At 39.6% G+C, this 20,123-nt stretch overlaps 1 protein-coding gene across 1 annotated transcript in view; it reads left to right on the forward strand.

Annotated features, from left to right (window-relative positions):
* Positions 1 to 20,123, forward strand: part of IRAK3 (interleukin 1 receptor associated kinase 3) — a 74,906-nt gene that overhangs the window by 41,669 nt on the left and 13,114 nt on the right. Inside the window, exons 9-10 of the mRNA XM_058308371.2 lie at positions 5,236 to 5,350; positions 6,128 to 6,246. Of these exons, the coding sequence (XP_058164354.1) occupies positions 5,236 to 5,350; positions 6,128 to 6,246 (234 nt within the window). The remainder of the gene's footprint in view (positions 1 to 5,235; positions 5,351 to 6,127; positions 6,247 to 20,123) is intronic.

Below are 20,123 nucleotides of genomic sequence, written 5' to 3' on the forward strand. Positions count from 1 at the left end.
TGCTAATTGCCTGAGCCACCTCCGCTTCCTGTTTGTTGCATCTCTCATTCTGTTTCCTCGCTATCCCTTGGTTACATCATCTTGTCCTGTCAGCTCGCTGTGCCTGCCTATCACATCAGCTCACCCTCTTGTGTATCTTCTCCAGGAGGCACCTGGAACAGAACCAGGACCTCCCATGTGGTAGGTGGGAACTCTGTAGCCTGAGTCACATTGCTTCCCATAATTTCTTTTTTTCATACAAGAGGTAGCATTAAAAACACTGTTTACTTTGCTTATTTTAGTATGCCATTGTATGTTGTGCTCTAATTTACTTAACCATTCTCTTATTGATGGATTTTCAGATTTTTCCCTAATCTTTTATAATTAAAAGTAATGCTTCAATGAGAAAACCTGATATATGTGATTTGTACAGATTTGAGTATATCTGTAAGATAAAGCCTCATAAATAAAATTACAGGCTCAAATGATTATGTATTACCAAATTGTCCTCTAATAGAGGTTGTATCAATTTTCATTTATATGAGAGAGCCTGATTTTCTACATTCTTGCCAATCCAACATATATTCTTTCCTTTTAATTTTTCCTAATCTGATAGGAAAAAATGGTTTCTTAATGTAGTTTAAATTTTGTTTTCTTTTATGAATGAGATTAGTAAACTCATATGTTTACGAGATATGTTTCCTTTTCTATGAAATATCTAATAATATCCTTTGTCCATGTTTTATGAGGCCTTTTTCTTAATGGTTTATAGCAACATTTTATATATTAGAGAAAAATAGCCCTATTTTATAATATAAAGTACAAATAATTTTTTACTAAGTTATTATTTTGTCTTTGCTAATTCTAGTGTTTGCAATGTAGAAATGGTTTTAGTGTAGTTAAATTTATCTATATTTTCTTTTATTGCTTCTGGGTTTTCTATCATAGTTTAAAATAATTCTCCCATGATTTTTTCCTAGTCCTTTTATGGTTTTATTTTTTGCAGGTAAATATCTGATCAATTTATATTTTCTCTAGTGGGATATTTTCCTAATACCTATAACAACAATTTAGTCTAGATTATTTTAAAAACTTGTTTTCTTATTTTAATGGGATTACATAAAAATTTATAGATTAATTTAGGGAAAACTAACCACTTTATGATGCTGCGTATTCCTGGTGTGCCACTAATATTATTTATTTTTATAATATTTATTTAGTGTTAGGCATTACTCTAAGTGCTTTGTTAAGTCATTAATCCTTGTTACAATCCAGTGAAGGAGGTACTGTTGCTATCCCTTCTGCGGATGAGGAAACTGAGGTATATCCTGTCTTTCCTACAAGATTCAACTCATTTCCTGAGTCATCACCAATCTCCCCCTTTCTGACATTTAGGTATGAATAAAATAGACCCAGCCTTCTTCTCTTAGAACATATGGTCTGGAGTAGGATTGGGAGAGAAGTACGTAAGAAAACAGGCAATCTCAGTAAACTAAGTGGTAAGATGAGGAAGTGTAGAGCACAGACAGAGTGTTAACTTGAACGTGGCCTGCGGGGGGAAGTGACAAAGTAGGCTTCTTGTAAAGAAGTAGCGCATAAACTGAAGGATAAGTTGGTTTTTAAAAAATTACTTTAATATTAAGGGATTTGCTTAAGCCCTGTGTCTTAAAATTGTAAACTACTTATGATTCCTTCATCAAGGAAGGGAAGAGAGCCAATAATTTTTGAGGACCTGAAACTTGGCTAAGGGTTTTACTTTTCATTTAATTTTCATAAGAACCTCAGGAAGTAGGCGTTTTAACTACTATTTTCAGTTGAGGAAACTGACCCACAAAGATTAAATAACGTGCTTGAGTTCACACAGCTGATAAAAAGGTCAGAGAGTCAGACCCAGGTTTATCATTCAAGTCGGTCTGTTCTGGTGTTGCATTGCATCATGTTCAGTCTGCAGCAGACATTCAGAAATATTTGTTGCATTGATTTAAAAAGGCATCATGTCTTACTGACCTTTAGGTCTATATAACCTAAAATCCAACTGAATAAAAAATTTGTGGAGAAGGGATGGGCAAGGTGGGTCCATAGGCTCAGCACCAGAAATCTTTTTCCATGGCATCTCTATATTCTTTACCTCGATAATTTCTAAGGTGTCTGTTTTCCTATGTGATCGATAATCTTTAAAAAATAAATGACCCTTTCTGCCCTCTAAGCAAGAGAGCAGAGCACTAGACTAAGGCCTTTAAATTTTTTTTAAATGAGAGAAACTATAGGTTTACAGAAAAATCATGTTGAAGATACAATGTTCCCATATACCTCAGCCCCGACCCCCATTATTAACACTTCACACTAGTGTGGTACCTTTGTTACAGTTCATGAAAGAATATTATCATTGTGCTATAACTATAGTCCATAGTTTACATTAGGGTATGTTTTTTCCCCACATACCACCCTATTAACACCTTGCATTAATGTGGTGTATTTGGTATAATTCATGAAAGAATATTTTCATAATTGTACTAGTAACTAGAGTCGCTCATTTACAATAGGGTTCATTGTACTGTACAGTCCTATGTTGTATCTTTTAATTTTTATTATAGTAACATATACAGTATATTACCTCAAATTTCCACTCTTAACCATATTCACGTACATAATTCAGTACTGTTAATTACACTCACAGTGTTGTGCTACCCCTACCATCTTCCACTTCCCAAACTTTACAATCAATCCAAATAGAAATTCTGTACAATTTAAGCATTAACTCCCTATTTCCTACCCACAACCCAGCCCCTGGTAACCTATTTATTCTAGATTTTCTAACTCCTTGAGTTTGCTTATTCTATTTCATATCAGTGAGGTCAAATGATATTTGTCCTTTTGTGTCTGGCTTATTTCACTGAACACAATGTCTTTTTTTTTTTAAGGATTTATTTTTATTATTTTATTTATCCAACCCCCCCCCCCCCCACTGTTTGTGCTCACTGTCTGCTTTCTGTATCTATTCACTGCACATTCATATGTGTCTGCTTGTCTTCTCTTTAGGAGGCACTGGGTACCAATCCTGGGACCTTCCAAAGTGGAAGAGAGGCACTCAGTCAGCTCCCTGTTGTGTCTCTCATTGGTTTTTTCCTCTACATCTCTTTTTTTTGTTGTGTCATCTTGTTGTGCCAGCTCTCCGTGTGGGCCAGCTATCTGCATGGACCCCCTTGCTTTCACCAGGAGGCCTCGGAAATTGAACCCAGGACCTCCCATATGGTAGACAGGAGCCCAATCTCTTGAGCCACATCTTCTTCCCTCAACATAATGTCTTTAAGGCTCATCCATGTTGTTGCATGTATCAGGACCTCATTCCTTTTTGTGGCTGAATAATATTCCACTATTTGAATGTAACATTAAAAAAATAAAGACCAAAAAAAAAATTCTACTATTTGTATATACCACATTTTATTTATCCATTTATTGATTGATGGACATGTGGGTTGCTTCCATCTTTTCGCAGTTGTGAATAATGCTGTTATGACATTGGCATGCAAATATATGTCAAGTCCCTGCTTCAGTTCTTTTGGGTATATATCTAGAAGTGGGATTGCTGGATCATGCAGTAAGTCTATACTTAACTTTCTGAGGAATCTCCAAACTGTTTTCCACAGTTTGCACCATTTTACATTGCCACCAATGAATGAGTGTTCCAATATCTCCACATCCTCTACAAGACTTGTAATTTTCTGTTTTGTTAATAGTAGCCATCCTAATGGGTATGAAATGATATGCCATTGTGGTTTTTTCCCTTTATTATATTTTCTTTCTTTTTCATTGTGGTTTTGATTTACATTTCTCTAATAGCTAATGATGTTGAGCATCTTTTCATGTACTTTTAAGCCATATTTATATCCTCTTTTGGAGAAATATCTATTCAAATCTTTAGCTTATTTTTAAAATTTAGTTGTTTGTCTTTTTATTGTTGAGTTGTAGGATCTCTTTATATATTCTTGATATTAAACTCTTAATGGATATGTAATTTCCAAATATTTTCTCACATTGTGTAAGTTCTTATTTTACTTTCATGATAAAGTTCTTTGAGGAAAAAAAGTTTTTAATTTTGATGACGTCCCATTTATCTATTTTTTTCTTTTGTTACTTGGGCTAAGAACCCATTTAGGCTGAAGTCTTTTACCCATTGTTTTCTTTCTCTTTCAGTTATTTAAAATTGCAGGAGAATCAAATGTTTGTGGCATAGATCAGCTCTTAATCTACCAGACACACCAGTTCAGTTGCTTTTCAGTATATTGATTTTCATTTTATAAAGTCTGAATCATAATATATGTAGGAAACTTATACCGAATTTGTGTCACAGAAATTTTTTTTTTTTAAAGAAAAGACTGAGTATAGATGTGTATGTGTGTATCTAAGGGAGATTTTGAACCTTTTTTAGAACCTTTTTTAAAAACAAGGACAGGGAAGCAGATTTGGCTCAACTGATAGAGCATCTGCTTACCACATGGGAGGTCCAGGGTTAATATCACATGTTTTGTGTTTCGTGGTTGTTACCTGGGTTCCATTGTGATGACATATCCATTCAAGGCATAAAGGATTTGTTAATAAGCTAGTAAGTGATTATTGGAAAGGGTATGAGAAATGTGACATACAATCTGTGATTTGGAATCAGTGATATGTTTTTCAGCATCAAGATTTACTGGTCATTTGGATTTTAGATAACAATACATTGTAAAGACATTGGATGTCTCTTGTAGCTATGTGACAGGTGTCTTCAGAGCTCTGGCTTTGTAGCCCTTAATAAATGAAAACAGTCTTCTGTATCCTTTTATTGTGGTACGTTTAGTTACACATGTATATATAAACCAATTAAATGAATAGTTTTAATGCAATTCTTTCAATTAGTTGATTTAATAAATAAGTCATTTGTATTCAATATGGATAAAAATAAGTTAGTATCAAATACTGTTGTCTGTTTTCTTGTAAAGTTCCCAACATCCCAAATCTTAAAAGCTATTTACTTTCTTAAATTTTCTGTTTTATATTTGGATATTTTATTTATATTTCTATGATCATGGTCAAGCACAAAGAATGGAAAGCAAATCTCTGTGTCGGTGTTCAATGAAATTACTTCTCCCTTGGCCAGATTTATATTCTGCTTTAGACCTATTCCTCTCCCCTACCTTCCCATCCCCCAAACCTGAGTATGGTTCATTTCCTACTTGAATAAACAATTTTATGGATTTCAAAACCTTTTGTTTCAAGGTTTCATCATCCAAACATACTGGAGTTGGCTGCATATTTCACAGAGACTGAGAAATTCTGTCTGGTTTATCCATATATGGGAAACGGATCACTGTTTGACAGATTGCAGTGTGTAGTAAGTCATACCTATTACTCTGATTGATTCTCTTATCCTATAAAACCCCAGGGAACAACTGAAAACCTTCTGAGAGAGCTGGGAGGCCAAGGAGTGTTGACATGAGGGGATAGCCAAGAACAGGTTTCCCAAGGAAGTAGAGCACTTCTCCAGAAATTAATTTCTTACTCTTAGAAGTCTGGATAAATACCCAAGTTATTGTGAATTGTGCAACCTGGATATGAAAGATTTCTTAGGTCCTTACTCCTTAATTGATTATATACTTCGAGTGAGTTCACATCAGTTACCCTTATTTCTCTATATAATCTATATTTGTATAACTTTATACAAAGTATCATTCAATACAAAGTATAGATAGAAAACTGATACACACTCTGTAAGAAGAAGGAAGTTGAATAATGCCATGATTTCTCATAAACTGTTTTGAAGGGCACATTTAAAAATTGATTACAAATAGGATAAGTTTCAGTTAGAATCAATATAAAAACAGATTATTCCCAATTTCACATATTGTTGTTTCACAAATAATTTAAAAATATTGTTTAATGAACTTTTAAACATACTTAACTTCACTAGCCATGTGTCAATTAAATTAATATTAAAAGTATTTGGTATTTCCACTGACTCTAAAGGGCCTTAGACCCTTCACTAGTAGTGGGAAATCCAACTTAAAATAACAAAAGCTTGTAGGAAACCCTAATGTTGCTGCACCCTGCCTACCCTCACCTCATCATCTGCTTCTATTCTGACACACACCAAAAACTGTTGTCTTTATAGGGTAACACAGCCCCACTCCCTTGGCATATTCGAATCAGTATATTAATTGGAACATCCAAAGCCGTTCAGTACTTGCACAACACTGAACCATGTGCAGTCATCTGTGGTAGTATATCAAGGTAAGTTATCCCTGAGCTGTAGATTACACTTGAAAGCCCCTTTCATCATCACTGGTAAGTTGGACTTTCTGTCATTTCCTGGTATGTATGTGTGTGTATTTGGAACTCTTATCTAAGAATTTAAAGTCTTACATTTTTGTAAGTGAAAATGGCTCTTCCAAATTAAAAAGCTAAATTTATATTGCCAGAGGGAGAGTTTATATTATCTTTGGGAATTATTAATGAGCAACATCTGATACACTATTCTGTTTGTTTTATTAATTATACTTGATAGCAAACCCTGTGTAATGAACCTGAATTAATCTAACTTTTTTTTTTATTGGAGGTTTAAGGAAAGGCTAAATGACTTATACAGGGATTCCTAGCAAGATAACAGCAGTAGGTAGTAATTAAAATTCCTTGTCCTTGAGTCTCCAGTGCCTTGCTGATTCCATTGAGCCTGCTCTCTGATAGCTTTATATATTAATCAATTACAAGCCAAGCAGCAACTCCAGTGTTCATTTTTGAGGCATAAGAATATTAGAAGCAAAGCCTTCCATCTTTCTTCTTCTTCAGTAGACATAAAGAATCATTCAGACAGAGAGTAGATATCCTGTGGCAAATCCCCACCTGGTGAATTTTTCCCATGTGTCACTTCATCTTGTATTTGTCCAAACATAAGTAAATATGTCTTTGCTGAGTAGCAGGGAAGACTGAATTTAAAAGACTCCTGCCTCTTCTGAACTATCTCTTAGTATCTTTAAAAAAAAAAAAAGCTTTCAGTGTGCTTTTGACTTGACCAGAAGAGGGTCTGATTGCTTATTTATTTTCCTGGTGAAATTAATTCTGTATAAAAAGGCTAGATTTTCACTTAGTCGTGGGGAAGGGAGGGGATCTCCCTATGGATGTTTGTTCCTGTGGCAGGGTGGTAATATATCAATATCTAGTGGCTCCATATAATCAGCATAGAACTAATGCACCTTCACGGAACCTGGGACCTACTGGTACCATGAAGGACTCAGGGTTGGTAGGGTCTCCTATTGGGTTCTGGTTCCACAGGGCTGAGATGGCCAACCCCAACCTAAAACTACCAAGCTACCACCCGGCTAGCAACTAGCATGAGCAGAGCAGGTGCTCACATGTCTGTGCTGAGTAAATAATCATGTAAGGGCTGACATTTTGCTGTGCATATTCTTCCTTTGGTTTAAACTCATGCTTATTTTTAAATCCCAAGCAGTAATCCATACACTTTCTTAATTTTCCTCTATGTGACAGAGTTCATCCAATCCTTTCCTAAAAGCAAAGTTAGTTAGGAGAGAAGGGAGAGAAAAGACAGTGTGTTTGAAGTTCTGGTATCTGATATATGAGGGAGACATGGATGGCCACTCACTGGAGCAAAGAGGTATCAGAGAGGGGAGGGATTTAAACACAGGTCCTGGCCCTGTCACAATTTTTTCCATGGCTAATGCTGGGTAAGGCCCTTTGGGTGTGACTCTCCTATGTATCTCTCCTGGTATTAGAGCAGACTGTGAACCTTGATTTCTACTTTCTGCCGTTGTTCAATGTCATCAGGCAGGTACGGCAGAGATTTGCATGCAGAAGGTCATTAGGGAGTGCTCTCAGGCACAACAAATGTAATAGAAGGAAAGAAAGAGAGGCCTGGGCAGTGGGAGAAGGTGAATTGCTGTGATTTTGTTGTAACAGAAGCCTCAGCCAGTCCCCATGGGGAGCGCTGTAGCTGACATGGCCTGGAATTCTCAAAGTGAGGCAAGGCATTTGGGACTTCGTACCCCTGTATCCGACCAGCCTGAAGGAGGTCTGTAACCTTGGCTGAGTCAGCTCCCTCTGCCAAGGTCAGTGTCCAGGTTGGGGCCCACTCGTGAGCCAGCGGCAGCCAATGCTCACTGTGCTGGAGGAGCCAGTGCCTCCCTGGGTCAGGAAGGAGGGTTCCAAGTGGGCACCATGCAGCCGCCGCAGTTGTGGAGCAAGCTTGAACTGGAAGGAGGTCTGCAAGCTTGGACTGGAAGGAGCTCTGCAAAATGTGACCCAGGGCTTCTTATTCATGTGCCTCCCTCTCCAGCCTGTTCCCATCCTTTCCCTTAGCTCAGTATCCCCTAGTCAGAGCGGCCTTGTTTGGAAAGCAGACCTTCCACTTAGCAAATGTCTTCACTTCCTCAAGTCTCACTTGTTCCCTCTGCAAAATGCTAATAGAATAATGGTTTTTATCTCTTAGGATTAAATGACATAATGTACATACAGTACTTGGCAAAGAATATACACTCATCAAATGGCAGCTTCTGCTACTATTGGTTCAGAAGTAGTAGGAATGGCAGTGACAGAGGTTAGAGATGTAATGTCCAATCAGTCTTTTCACGTATCGCTCTTTTACTTATGCCCCACTTCAATTTATTGCATTTGAAAAGTAGACCCACAAAACTAGCTCTATTTTAAGAAAAGTCCCTTCTTTAACATGTTTATTGAACATCTTGAAAATCACAGCTCTCTTGGTGCACAAATATTTAATGGAATATCTGTTGTGTTCAGACCATTTTATTCAAGCACACTGAGGGAAGAGGTTGATTATAATAGCATTGTCCTTCAAGGTTTAACCTGGTGATTATAGAGAAAACAAAAACACAGAAAATACATAGTACAGCATTAAATATACAATTGTTGGTCTGAAAAAGTTTCCTCTTGTTAGAGAGCTCCAAGTCAAGTTTTTGAGAAGATGGGTCGTGGTAGTGGATTGGTTGGGAAAAGGAAAAGGAGTATTCCCAGTGAAGGCAATAATTTTTTTTTAAGGAAGCAGAGTAAATAATTGCCAAGCATATGAGGAAAACAAGAAAAATCTGTTGATTAGAGAATTAAGGAAAGATGAGACTGGAGAGGAATAAGGAATGTGGTGGGTAGGAGATTGGATGGGGCCTTGAATGCTAAATAGGATGAGGAATCAGGTTTGAAGTGTAGACGGCGTTTAGATGGAAGCAGAAAGGCTCCGGAGTCTCGTAGATGGTCTCTCAGTTTTAAAGGAGACCAGTTTTTGAGCACAGTTTGCCAGGTACTTATCTGGATGTGCCAAACTATAATATTGTTTAAATAACACTCCTAAATAGCATCTCTAGGTATATATAGTGGGTAATATAGACACAGTAGCAAGAGAGATCTGATCAGAGATGGGGAGAATTGCAAGGAGAAGGCAGGATTTAAACTGGAAATGAAGGTAGCAACATATTAATATTTTTTTTTCCACTGGTGAAGGGGCTGCTGCTGATAGTTCTGAAGAATTCAAGGAGTAAGACATAATCCACCCATAGACTGTGCCCACCCAGGCATCTGTCAGAGTGAGCATTTGCTTGAGAATTGTGATTTCACGAGGGCTCATCACTGTGTCCCTGCCTGTTCCTGAACAAATCAGTCCCTTCCACAGCCACTGAACTCTTGGCCTTTCTGCTGTGCCTGCCAGCAGAGACGTTAATTAGTGCCAACTATCACAGACTTTCCCCTTTCATTTGGTGATGTGTACACACCTTTTCTGTGGAAACAAATGAGAGGAACTCATTTCATTCAAGGCACTGAACATCTGTCGGGTGGTAATGACAGTCAGTCCCCAGCAGTCTCAGCCAAACGTGAATTGGCTGACCTAGATCACTCACATGAATCTTTTAAACGAATCCTTCGTTTCACTCTAAACCTGAACCTCCCTGATTCTTGGTGCTTCTAAGTACAGCCGAGGGCTTTTGAGAAGGTCTGAAATCTTTACCTCTTCTGCCTTTGTCTTTTAATTTTCTAAATCTTTGTGAGGAATTGTCAGCTTCTAGCAATGGTATCTTTTCATTGCACAGCCATGATACCTGGCTCAAACGAGGATATCTCAGGATCTGCATTTAACAGTGGTCTTTTCCACGAGTATAGTCACAGCTCTGGTTTTGTTGGAGGAGAAATGAAAGATATCATTACCTTTATTTTCTTTTTTGCATTTGGGCCTCAGACTGATGAATCACAGAAGACTATCATAAATCATTGGACATTATTAAATAATAGTTTAATACCATGAAATAAGATGGAACAATGCTTATAAAGTGAGAATAAGTGAAGAAAGCCAAATTGAAATAATATACGGTATATAACTTTTTAGAACTACAAATTCAGGCATTAAAAAAAGGCTAAAACATCAAAATATCAATGTCTTTGGTGAGACTATGGCATATTTTTTTTATTGTATTTAGTTTAGTTATTTTTTTAAAAATTTTAACCTAAATTATGTTATTTATATTATTTATTTTAATTTTTCATTTTATTTTATTTTTAAGAAGTACTGGGGAATGAACCAGGGGTCTCATACATGGGAAGCAGGTGCTTAAACCACTGAGCTACACCCACCCCCCATCTTATTTATTTTTAAGGCTCATTTTTTACTTCTTTTTAAAAAATGGTTTTTTAAAATTTTTTAAATATTTATTTATTTCTCTCCCTTCCCCCCAATCCCGCCCCCCATTGTTTGCTCTCTGTGTCCATTTGCTACATGTTCTTCTTTGTCTGCTTCTGTTGTCGTCAGCGGCACAGGAATCTGTACTTCTTTTTGTTGAGTCATATTGTTGTGTCAGCTCTCCGTGTGTGCCGCGCCATTTCTGGGCAGGCTGCACTTCCTTTCACGCTGGGCGGCTCTCCTTACAGGGCGCACTCCTTAGCATGGGGCTCCCCTACGCGGGCAACACCCCTGCCTGGCACAGCACTCCTTGTGCGCATCAACACTGCTCATGGGCCAGCTCCACACAGGTCAGGGAGGCCTGGGGTTTGAACCGTGGACCTCACATGTGGTAGATGGACGCCCTATCCATGGAGCCAAGTCTGCTTCCCTAAAAATGTTTTTACACTTTTATTTAAGGAACATATTCGATTCTTATACTAAAGATAACATATTTTAGAAAAGAATAATTTGGCATCGGATTCTTCTGTCTCAAGCCAAATAATCAGAAGACATTCAAGTTACTAATCAAAATCCTGACGTTATCATTTGGCTCTCTCTAATTCTGTCTATAAAGAAACTTGATAATATTACATCTTTGTGCATTTTGGTCGATTTCTTTTTTTTTAACAGTTCAGGAAATGAAGATTGCACGGTCATTATTCAGCAGCTTGGTGCCCAAAGTGAGAACAATACTTTTTGTCTAAGCAAAATGGAATGGTTGTCCGCTTTGTTGCTGGGGAAGACGAAGGAGGATGATGTGACAAGAACACAGGGAATCTGGGTTCAAGTCCAAGTTGTGCCTCACGCTGTTGGACCACAGTTTTCTCACTTATACTTTCAGGGGCAGCTTGGGTGACCTCAAGCTGGACCTCTTCTTGCTTTCAAATTCTGTGACATTGCACCTGCTTCTTTGTGTACTATGCTTTATGCCCACAATTCTAGGGATTGTGAGAGGAGCACGTTGTGTCCCCAGACTTTCTTATTCCTGGAGAAGCCAACCCTGATCAGTTTCTGAGCTGGGATGAGTTCAGATATGTTAGGGAGATACCTCCGGAGACTCCCCACCCCAGGCTGGCCTCAGGCAAAGTCCTGGAATCCCTGTTATCCAGAAGCACCTCCAGGCCTTTCTCTACCCTTCCTCTCTGCATTAGTCAGGGTTCTCTAGAGAAGGAGAACCAATAGGAGATCTATATGTATATACACACTGGTTATAAGGAATTGGCACCTGTGGCCTTGGGGGACGGCAAGTCTGAACTTCTGGGCAGGCCACGAAGCTGGAAACTCCGGTAGAGATAAGGCAAAGTCCTTAGTCCTAACTCCCCAGGAGAAGCTGACTGGCTGGCAGTTCCGGCAAGAAACACTGCTGCAGTTAAATCTGAATTCCTCTCCTGACCTCTGAAATCCTCAGTATGGGCTTTTAAGACCTCCACCTGACTGGATGGGGAGACTCCCACATTGCTGAGGGCAAGCTCTTTTGTCCATCGTGGATGCAAACAACTGATTACAGATGCACATCCCATCTTGAAATACCCTCACAGTAGCAAGCAGGACAGTGCTTGATCAAACTACTGGACACCATAACCTAGCCAACTTGACCATGAAATTAACCATCACACCCTCTTTTAACAACCACCTCAGTGATCTCATTGCTTTCACTGGTTAAGAGTGGCCTTTGGAGTCACAGACATCTCAGTACAAATCCCTGCACTAGTACTTTCTACTGGCGTGACCTTGGACAAGTTATTTAAATTCCTCGAGGCTCAGGCTCCTCATCTGGAACTGGGCATACTACTGTATCCCCTCCCAGGGCTATTGTGATAAGTGAAACAATGTGTGTAAAGTACAGCCTGAGTCCTGGCAGTAAGCTGTAATTACCAGGAAGACTTGCCTCTTCCACCTCCCTAAGTGTCTCACTGTATTGTTTCCCTAGGGCTGCCACAGCAAAGTGCCACAAAACTAGATGGCTTAAAACAATAGAAATGAATAAATATAGCCCTCACAGTTCTGGACTCAGAAGTCTGAAATGGCAGAACCCTGCCATTGAAACCAGGAGAGAAAATCCTTCCCGGCCCCCCTGGCTTCTGGTGTTTGTGCCGCCAAGTCTTGGCCTTCCTTGGCTTGCAGGCACTTCTCTCCAATCTCTGCCTCCGTCTTCACGTGGGCTCTTCTTCCCTCCTTGTCTGTTTGTCCCTGTATTCAAATTTCCCTCTTCTTATAAGGACATCAGTTTGGCCTCATCATAACTCATCACATTTTCAAAGACCGTCATTCCAAATAAAGTCACATTTATGGGCCTGGAAGTTAGGACTCGAGCATACCTTTTGGGGACACAGTTCAACTTATAAGCCTCAACCAACCTTTCCTTGGACCCTTACAACGATGGAGGACCCAGTGCTTTGTGGAGTGGCCTGCTCCAATTGGATGCAGCTCTAGTTATTAGAATTTCTTTCATATTGAGTTAAAATCTGCCTTCCTGTAACTCATCCATTAGCTGTTATTTTGCTACTGGAATTACCTCTATACAGGTAAAGGGGAAAAAGAGATAAAAGTTAATTAATTCTATTTCTGCTGTATCATCAATAGAATCTTAATCTTTTAAGAGTAGCTGTGTAAAAAGATGTTTGTTCAGTTAACTGCAGTCCATTCAAAAAGCACTGGACAGGGAAGTAGGAGGGCCAAGTTTTAGTTTAGTCCAAGTTTTAGTCCTGCCTCTACCACTGACAAGCTCTTTTGCATAGAAAATGTCATTTCAACAGTCTGGGCCTCATTTACCTCATCTATACCAGTGATGACAAATTAGTTTCATCACACATTCCAACTCTGATTGATTGGTAGTGACTTCCCAAGTGGTGTTGAAAGGGATTCTGGGGCAAGTACTCTCTGAGTTCAATTAGAGATGTTTACCAAGGATATGGGAAGATGATTTCAGAAGTCTTGGACCACATATTTGCCATTCCTATACTGAGTGGTCTAGGGCTGCTTATGGTTTCAAATCTGCTTAATTAACACATTGATTTTAGCAACAAATATTTACTTAGTATCTTCTATCAGTTCAACATTACCTTATATAAATGACATAGGACAACTGCTTGTGTAAGTGCCAAATGGTGTAGTGCCACTGTACAGTAGAGTGGGTGGGGGGCGGGGAAACACTAGAATTCAGAGTGATTGAGTGAAAATTCACAGAGATAGTACTTATGGCTGCAAAGAAGATTAGGATGAAAATAAGGGGCGGGAGAGTCCTTTGCAGGTGAGGGGAAACAGCATAAAGAAACAGCCATAAGCACAGTTTATCCTGACTTCGTTCGTAATTTTCAATACTTGAAGAGTAGCTGATAGGCTGCAGATGGATTAGGGAGCTCAGTGAGAGCCGGAAGACTTTGGAACTGACAGGAAAGCTCCTTAATCCTCCCAGGGACCCTGAGTTTAGGTATCATTATTATCTCCGTTTGACAGAATTTAGTGACCAGCCTCAGTCACAGAGCTTGAGACGAGGAGGGCAGGAGTGAGCCCGTGTTTACGTAAGTCAATCACACTCTTCGGTCCTTAGGAGTATGTATTGAACCAGGATTATGGAAGAGCGTGTTGGCTCCATCAGCAGAGACAGGGACATTGGGAAGGCTAGAACATAATGAATGTGTGCCGATTGAGAAGTGTTGACACTGGGCTCCTAGTGAAAACAACAGGAGGCAGCAGACTTTGAGGGGGAGATCAGACGTGGAGATAAGCGTTTGGAATCTTTTAGTCTGGTTCAAGCAGCATGAGTAAATCACTTTCTAAGGAAGAAACTGTCAAGGACTGGGCTGCAGAACACCCACAAGAGGAAGCAAAGCCCACATTTCAAAAAAGTATTTCTGAGACGTCTGGTGGTTTATTTGGCCCAAAAATGCCTTCGTAATTTGAACTCTACAAAGAGGATGTTATAAAAACAAAATTCATTTCCAGATGGTGGAATTTGAGGAGGAAAAGGATTTAAAGGAAAGAATCCTGGAGAGTCACAGTCTGTGTTCTTGGCAAAAGACCCTCGTGTTTTTATTTGGGAAACGAAGACATTTTTGAATTACAGGATCGTATAAGAGCATCTGAAAGCAGTAAACTCCTTGTTATTTACATCCTATCCCTTAGTGAGCTTAATTGTTTTCACATTTATGAACAATTTGAAATTGAAATGCATTTGATCGCACAGCGGAGTTTGAGGCTTTTGATCCTCAGCATTTTTCATCCCGGACACTCATTCCTGTTAATGTTTAGAAAGCAAGGAGATGATCTCGGGAAACACTTCTAATGTTTCCTGTAGGATCATGTTCCCTAATCAGTATTGCCGTTTGTCTCCTGCCAAGTGAAACAGTCTTTCTTAGGAGGGAGGTGATCTCAGAAAGAGGGAGAGAGGGAGAGGGAGAGACAGAGAGAGAGAAGGAGGGGGGAGGGGGGAGGAAAGGAGGAAGGGAGGGAGGAGGAAGCCAGTTGCTTAAAAATGGGTTATAAAAAAGTGGAAATTGATCAGAGATGTAAGATTGTAGTAAGCATGTGTATGGAGAATTTCCTTTCTGAGGGGGTAGAGAGACACAAATTGACCCCTCCCAGCAACCAATGGGCCTGGCCTGGCCCGAGGACCTGAGGACCTGAGCTCCTTCTGCATTTGCCCTGGCCTGGGAGCCTTTGAGCTGATGTGCAGGAGAGGTAAGACACTCGAGCTCAGTGCTTAGGGATGTCAAGGCCTGCGAGGAATTCAGTGTGTCTCTCTGCTTAGCTATCCAGTCTCCTCCCTTCTCCTCCTCCCTGCGCCCCACTTGAAGAAACATTTTGTATAGAAACAACTCTTTTCCTCATTCTCTCCTTATTTTCCCTCTGGTACCTCCTCTCTTTTCAAACATCCAAAAGATGTTCATTTTCTCTGAGGGTTATCATAACAATCAAATATCGCCTATATTAAAACTTCCCCTATTCTACCTCCCACCACTTTCTCTCAACCTCAACACTGATTTATTTATACATGTGGATACATATGTGCATGCCACTTCCATGCCAAATGGTATCTACTTTTTTTTCTCCATGATCTTCAAATTTCTAGAACTCTTATCAATACTATAGTTTGGTTCTTCCAGAACTTCTCTGGAACTATTTTGAAACTCAACAGGTTCCTTGAAGCTAATTAACCCAGAGTTCTTAAGACCTCCAGGCTTATCCTGGGGCCTGCAACCCCTTGTGTCTTTGTTACTTTAAATGAGTATCCTTGGACTTCTAAAGGGAGTCTAAGATATGGGTGTAGGATGGATGATAGCCACCCTACATTCTTTAAAGTGCTTATTGAGGCCCTCCCTGTGTCTCTGCTTACATTTCTCTTTTAATCCTTGCTACACCCCTGTGAGGTAGGCATTATCAGATCTTTTTACATACAAGGAAACTGAGGCTTAGGGAGGATATGCTAGTTGGTTAGAGACTAATTTTCACATTGAAAAGAGGAACATCTATTATTGACTGGGCACTTATACAGAGAACCCAGACTCATAGGACATGAATTAAACAAAAACAAGCTTGAATATTTTCTCCAAGTTCTGTCTAGATCCAGTGGTAGAAGAAAGGGAAATCTCCTTGATCCAATGGGGAAGTAGAACGTTTCAGCTTCATATCAGCACAGGCAGGAATAATGCAGGCTGACGTGGGAAGGGGGTTTTTCCCCAGCAAACTATAAATTTCCAGGGTGGCAGTCTTGACTCATCTGGTTGGGGGTGGGTGGATGAAGGGGCCCAGGAGATCCTGGTGTTGGATGGTGAGAGAGAGAGCACATATGTCCTTGGGTTGTCACAGAAAGGCCAGTTGGCCCTCTTGATCTCTTGGCCAATTGGGTGGTGTCCCAAATCTTCCCAAGAGAGGCCAAGTACTTAGGGGCTGGGCTGCTGGGCACCAATAACCCTCCAATTCCTTAAAAATAAATACAGTAAGGTCATGTAGTATTTGACCTTCAATGCCTGGCTTGCTTCTCTCAACATAAAGTCCTCAAGATTCTTCCGTGTTATCACATGTGTTTGTACTGTATTCATTCTTATAGCTGAGTAGTATTCCATTGTATGTATATACTACATTTTATTTATCCATTCATCTGTTGATGGGCATTTGGGTTGATTCCAACTTTTGGCAATAGTGAATAGTGCTGCTATGAACATTGGTGCATATATCGGTTTGTGTCCTTGTTTTTCTTTCTACTGGATATATACCCAGCAGTGGAATTGCTGGGTCATGTGGCAAATCTATAGCTAGTTTTTTGAGAAATTGCCAGACTGTCCTCCAGAATGGCTGGATCCTTCTGCATTCCCACCAGCAGTGGATGAGTGTTCCTATTCCTCCACATCCTCTCCAGCACTCGTAATCTTCTATTTTTTTGATAGCTGCCAGTCTTATGGGAGTAAGAGGGTATCTCATTGTAGTTTTGATTTGCATTTCCCTAACAGCTAGTGATATTGAGCATTTTTTCATGTCCTTTTTAGCTATTTGTATTTCTTCTTTGGACAAGTGTCTGTTTAAATCTCTTGCTCATTTTTTAAATGGGTTGTCTTTTTATTTTCAAGATATAGGAGTTCTTTATATATACAGGATATTAGTCTCCTATCAGATATATGGTTACCAAATATTTTCTCCCATTGGGTAGGTTGTCTTTTCACTTTCTTGACAAGCTCCTGTGAGGTGCAAAAGGCTTTAATTTTGAGGAAGTCCCATTTATTTATTTGTTCTTTTGCTGCTCATGCTTTTGGTGTAAAGTTCATGAAGCTATTTCCTATTACAAGGTCCTGTAGATGCTTCCCTACATTGCTTTCCAAGGTCTTTATGATCTTGGCTCTTATATTTAGGTCTTTTATCCATCTTGAGTTGATTTTTATATAAGCTGTGAGTTGGTAATCCTCTTCCATTCTTTTACACATGGCTATCCAGTTCTCCAGGCACCATTTGTTCTCTCCCAGTTGAGTGGGTTTGGTGGCCTTGTCAAATATCATATGACTGTATATATGAGGATCTATGTCAGAACTCTCAATTCTGTTCCACTGGTCAGTATGTCTATCCGTGTGCCAATACCATGCTGGTTTCACTACTGTAGCTTTGTAGTATGTTTTGAAGTTAGGTAGTGTGATTCCTCCAATTTCATTTTTCTTTTTCCATATGTCTTTGGCTATTCGGGGCCTCTTTTCTTTCTAAATAAATTTCATAGTTTTTCTAGTTCATTAAAGCATGCTGTGTTGGTTTTTATTGGGATTGCATTGAATCTGTAGATCAGTTTTGGTAGGACAGACATCTTAATAATATTTTGTCTTCCTATCCATGAACAGGGAATATTCTTCCATTTATATAGGTCTTCTTTGATTTCCTTGAACAGTGTTGTGTAGTTTTCTGTGTTTAAGTCTTTTACATTGTTAGTTAAATTTATTCCTAGGTATTTGATTTTTTAATTTACTATTGTAAATGGTATTTGTTTCTTGATTTCTTTCTGAGATTGCTCATTATTGGTGTACAGAAATGTTACTCATTTTTGCACTTGATCTTATAACCTGCAACCTTACTGAACTCGTTTATAAGTTATATAAGCTTTGTTGTAGACTTCTCAGAGTTTTCTATGAATAGGATCATGTATCTCCAAATAGTGAAATTTTGACTTCTTCCTTTCCAATTTGGATACCTTTTGTTCTCCTGAGGGCTACAGAGACCCACAGGTTCTATGGTCATGGCTGATGGCTCTGGAGTTCAGTGCCATGTCAGATGGCCCTACTTTGGAGATTGTGTTCACGAGTGTGATGGAGTTGGACTCACATGTAACCTTTCTACACATGCCTCTTCTGTCACTTTTACTGAACCTGTGGTTGGCGCTGGGTTTGGTGTATACTCAGGAGATCTGAATCTCTGGACTGTCCACGTGATAGTCAGGCCCTGAGCCTCAGCAGATTTGCACCTCCTACCCTCTGGTTTATTGAACTTACCTCGGCCAGCTAACAGGAAGGTGAGGAAGGTCAACCACCACACCAGGAAACCAAGAGTGCCTACAACTGCAAGCAGGAGAATTACATCCATCATCCATGTGGAATCTAAGCTCCCTCTCTATATAGAGGTGGAGTGGACATAAACATCCCAGGGGCCATGGGATGGAGGAATAGAGTATGGATTAGAGTAGACTTACTGATATTCTACTGTGGAACTATTGTGATTAGTAATGGAAGAAATTGTAGAATTGATGTAAAGAAAGTGGCCACAGTAGCTGCTGAGGATAGGGAGAGGGAAGAAGAGGTATAATGTGGGGGCATTTTCAGGACTTGGAGTTTTCCTGGGTAGTACTGCAGGGACAGATGCTGGACATTGTATGTCCTGCCATGGCCCACTGGGGGAGAGTGTAAACTACAATGTAAACCGTTATCTATGTGGTGCAGCAGTGCTCCAAAATGCATTCACCAAATGCAATGAATGTGCCATGATGATGAAAGAGGTTGTTGATGTGAGAGGAGTGGGATGAGGGGGGTGGGGGGCATATGGGGACCTCTTATATTTTTTTAATGTAACATTAAAAAAAAAAAATAGAAAAAAAAATTAAATGAACTTTTACCGGAACTGTAGTTGGTGCTGGGGTTTAATGTATACCCAGGGAACCTGAATCTCTGGACTGACCATGTGATAGCCAGGTCCTGAGCCTCAACAGACTTGCAACTCCTACACTCTGGTTTATTGGACTTACCCCACTCAGCTAACATGGAGGTGAAGAAGATCAACCACCACACCAGGGAGCCAAGAGTGCCTGCAACTGAAAGCAGGAGAATTGCATCCAGCATCCATGTGGAATCTAAGCCCCCTCTTGATATAGATGTGGAGTGGACACAACCATTCTAGGGTCCACAGGATGGAGGAATAGAGTATGGATTAGAGTGGACTTACTGATAGTCTATTCATGAACTATTGTGATTAGTAATTGAAGAAAATGTGGTATTGGTGTGGAGAAAGTGGCCATGGTGGCTGCTAGGGGTAAGGAGTGGGAGGAAGAGATGTGATGTGGGGGTGTTTTCGGGACTTGGAGTTGTCCTGGGTGGTGCTGCAGGGACAGTTACCAGACATTGTATGTTCTCCCATGGCTCAGTGGGTGGAACATGGGAGAGTGTGGGCTATGATGTGGACCATTGACCATGAGGTGCAGCAGTGCTCAGAGATGTATTCACCAAATGCAATGAATGTCTCATGATGATGGAGGAGGTTGTTGTTATGGAGGGAGGAGTGGAGTGAGGGGGGTGAGGGGTATATGGGGACCTCATATTTTTTGAATGTAACATTAAAAAAATAAAGACAAAAATAAAATACATATCTTTAAATTATGTTCTTACATATCAAACATAGCATTTGTACTTAAATTCAAATTCTGTATTATAATCATCTTACTTTTTCTATATAATGCCTGAGGGCTTTT

The sequence above is a fragment of the Dasypus novemcinctus genome, chromosome 12 (assembly GCF_030445035.2).
Source record: "Dasypus novemcinctus isolate mDasNov1 chromosome 12, mDasNov1.1.hap2, whole genome shotgun sequence".
NCBI lineage: Eukaryota > Metazoa > Chordata > Mammalia > Cingulata > Dasypodidae > Dasypus > Dasypus novemcinctus.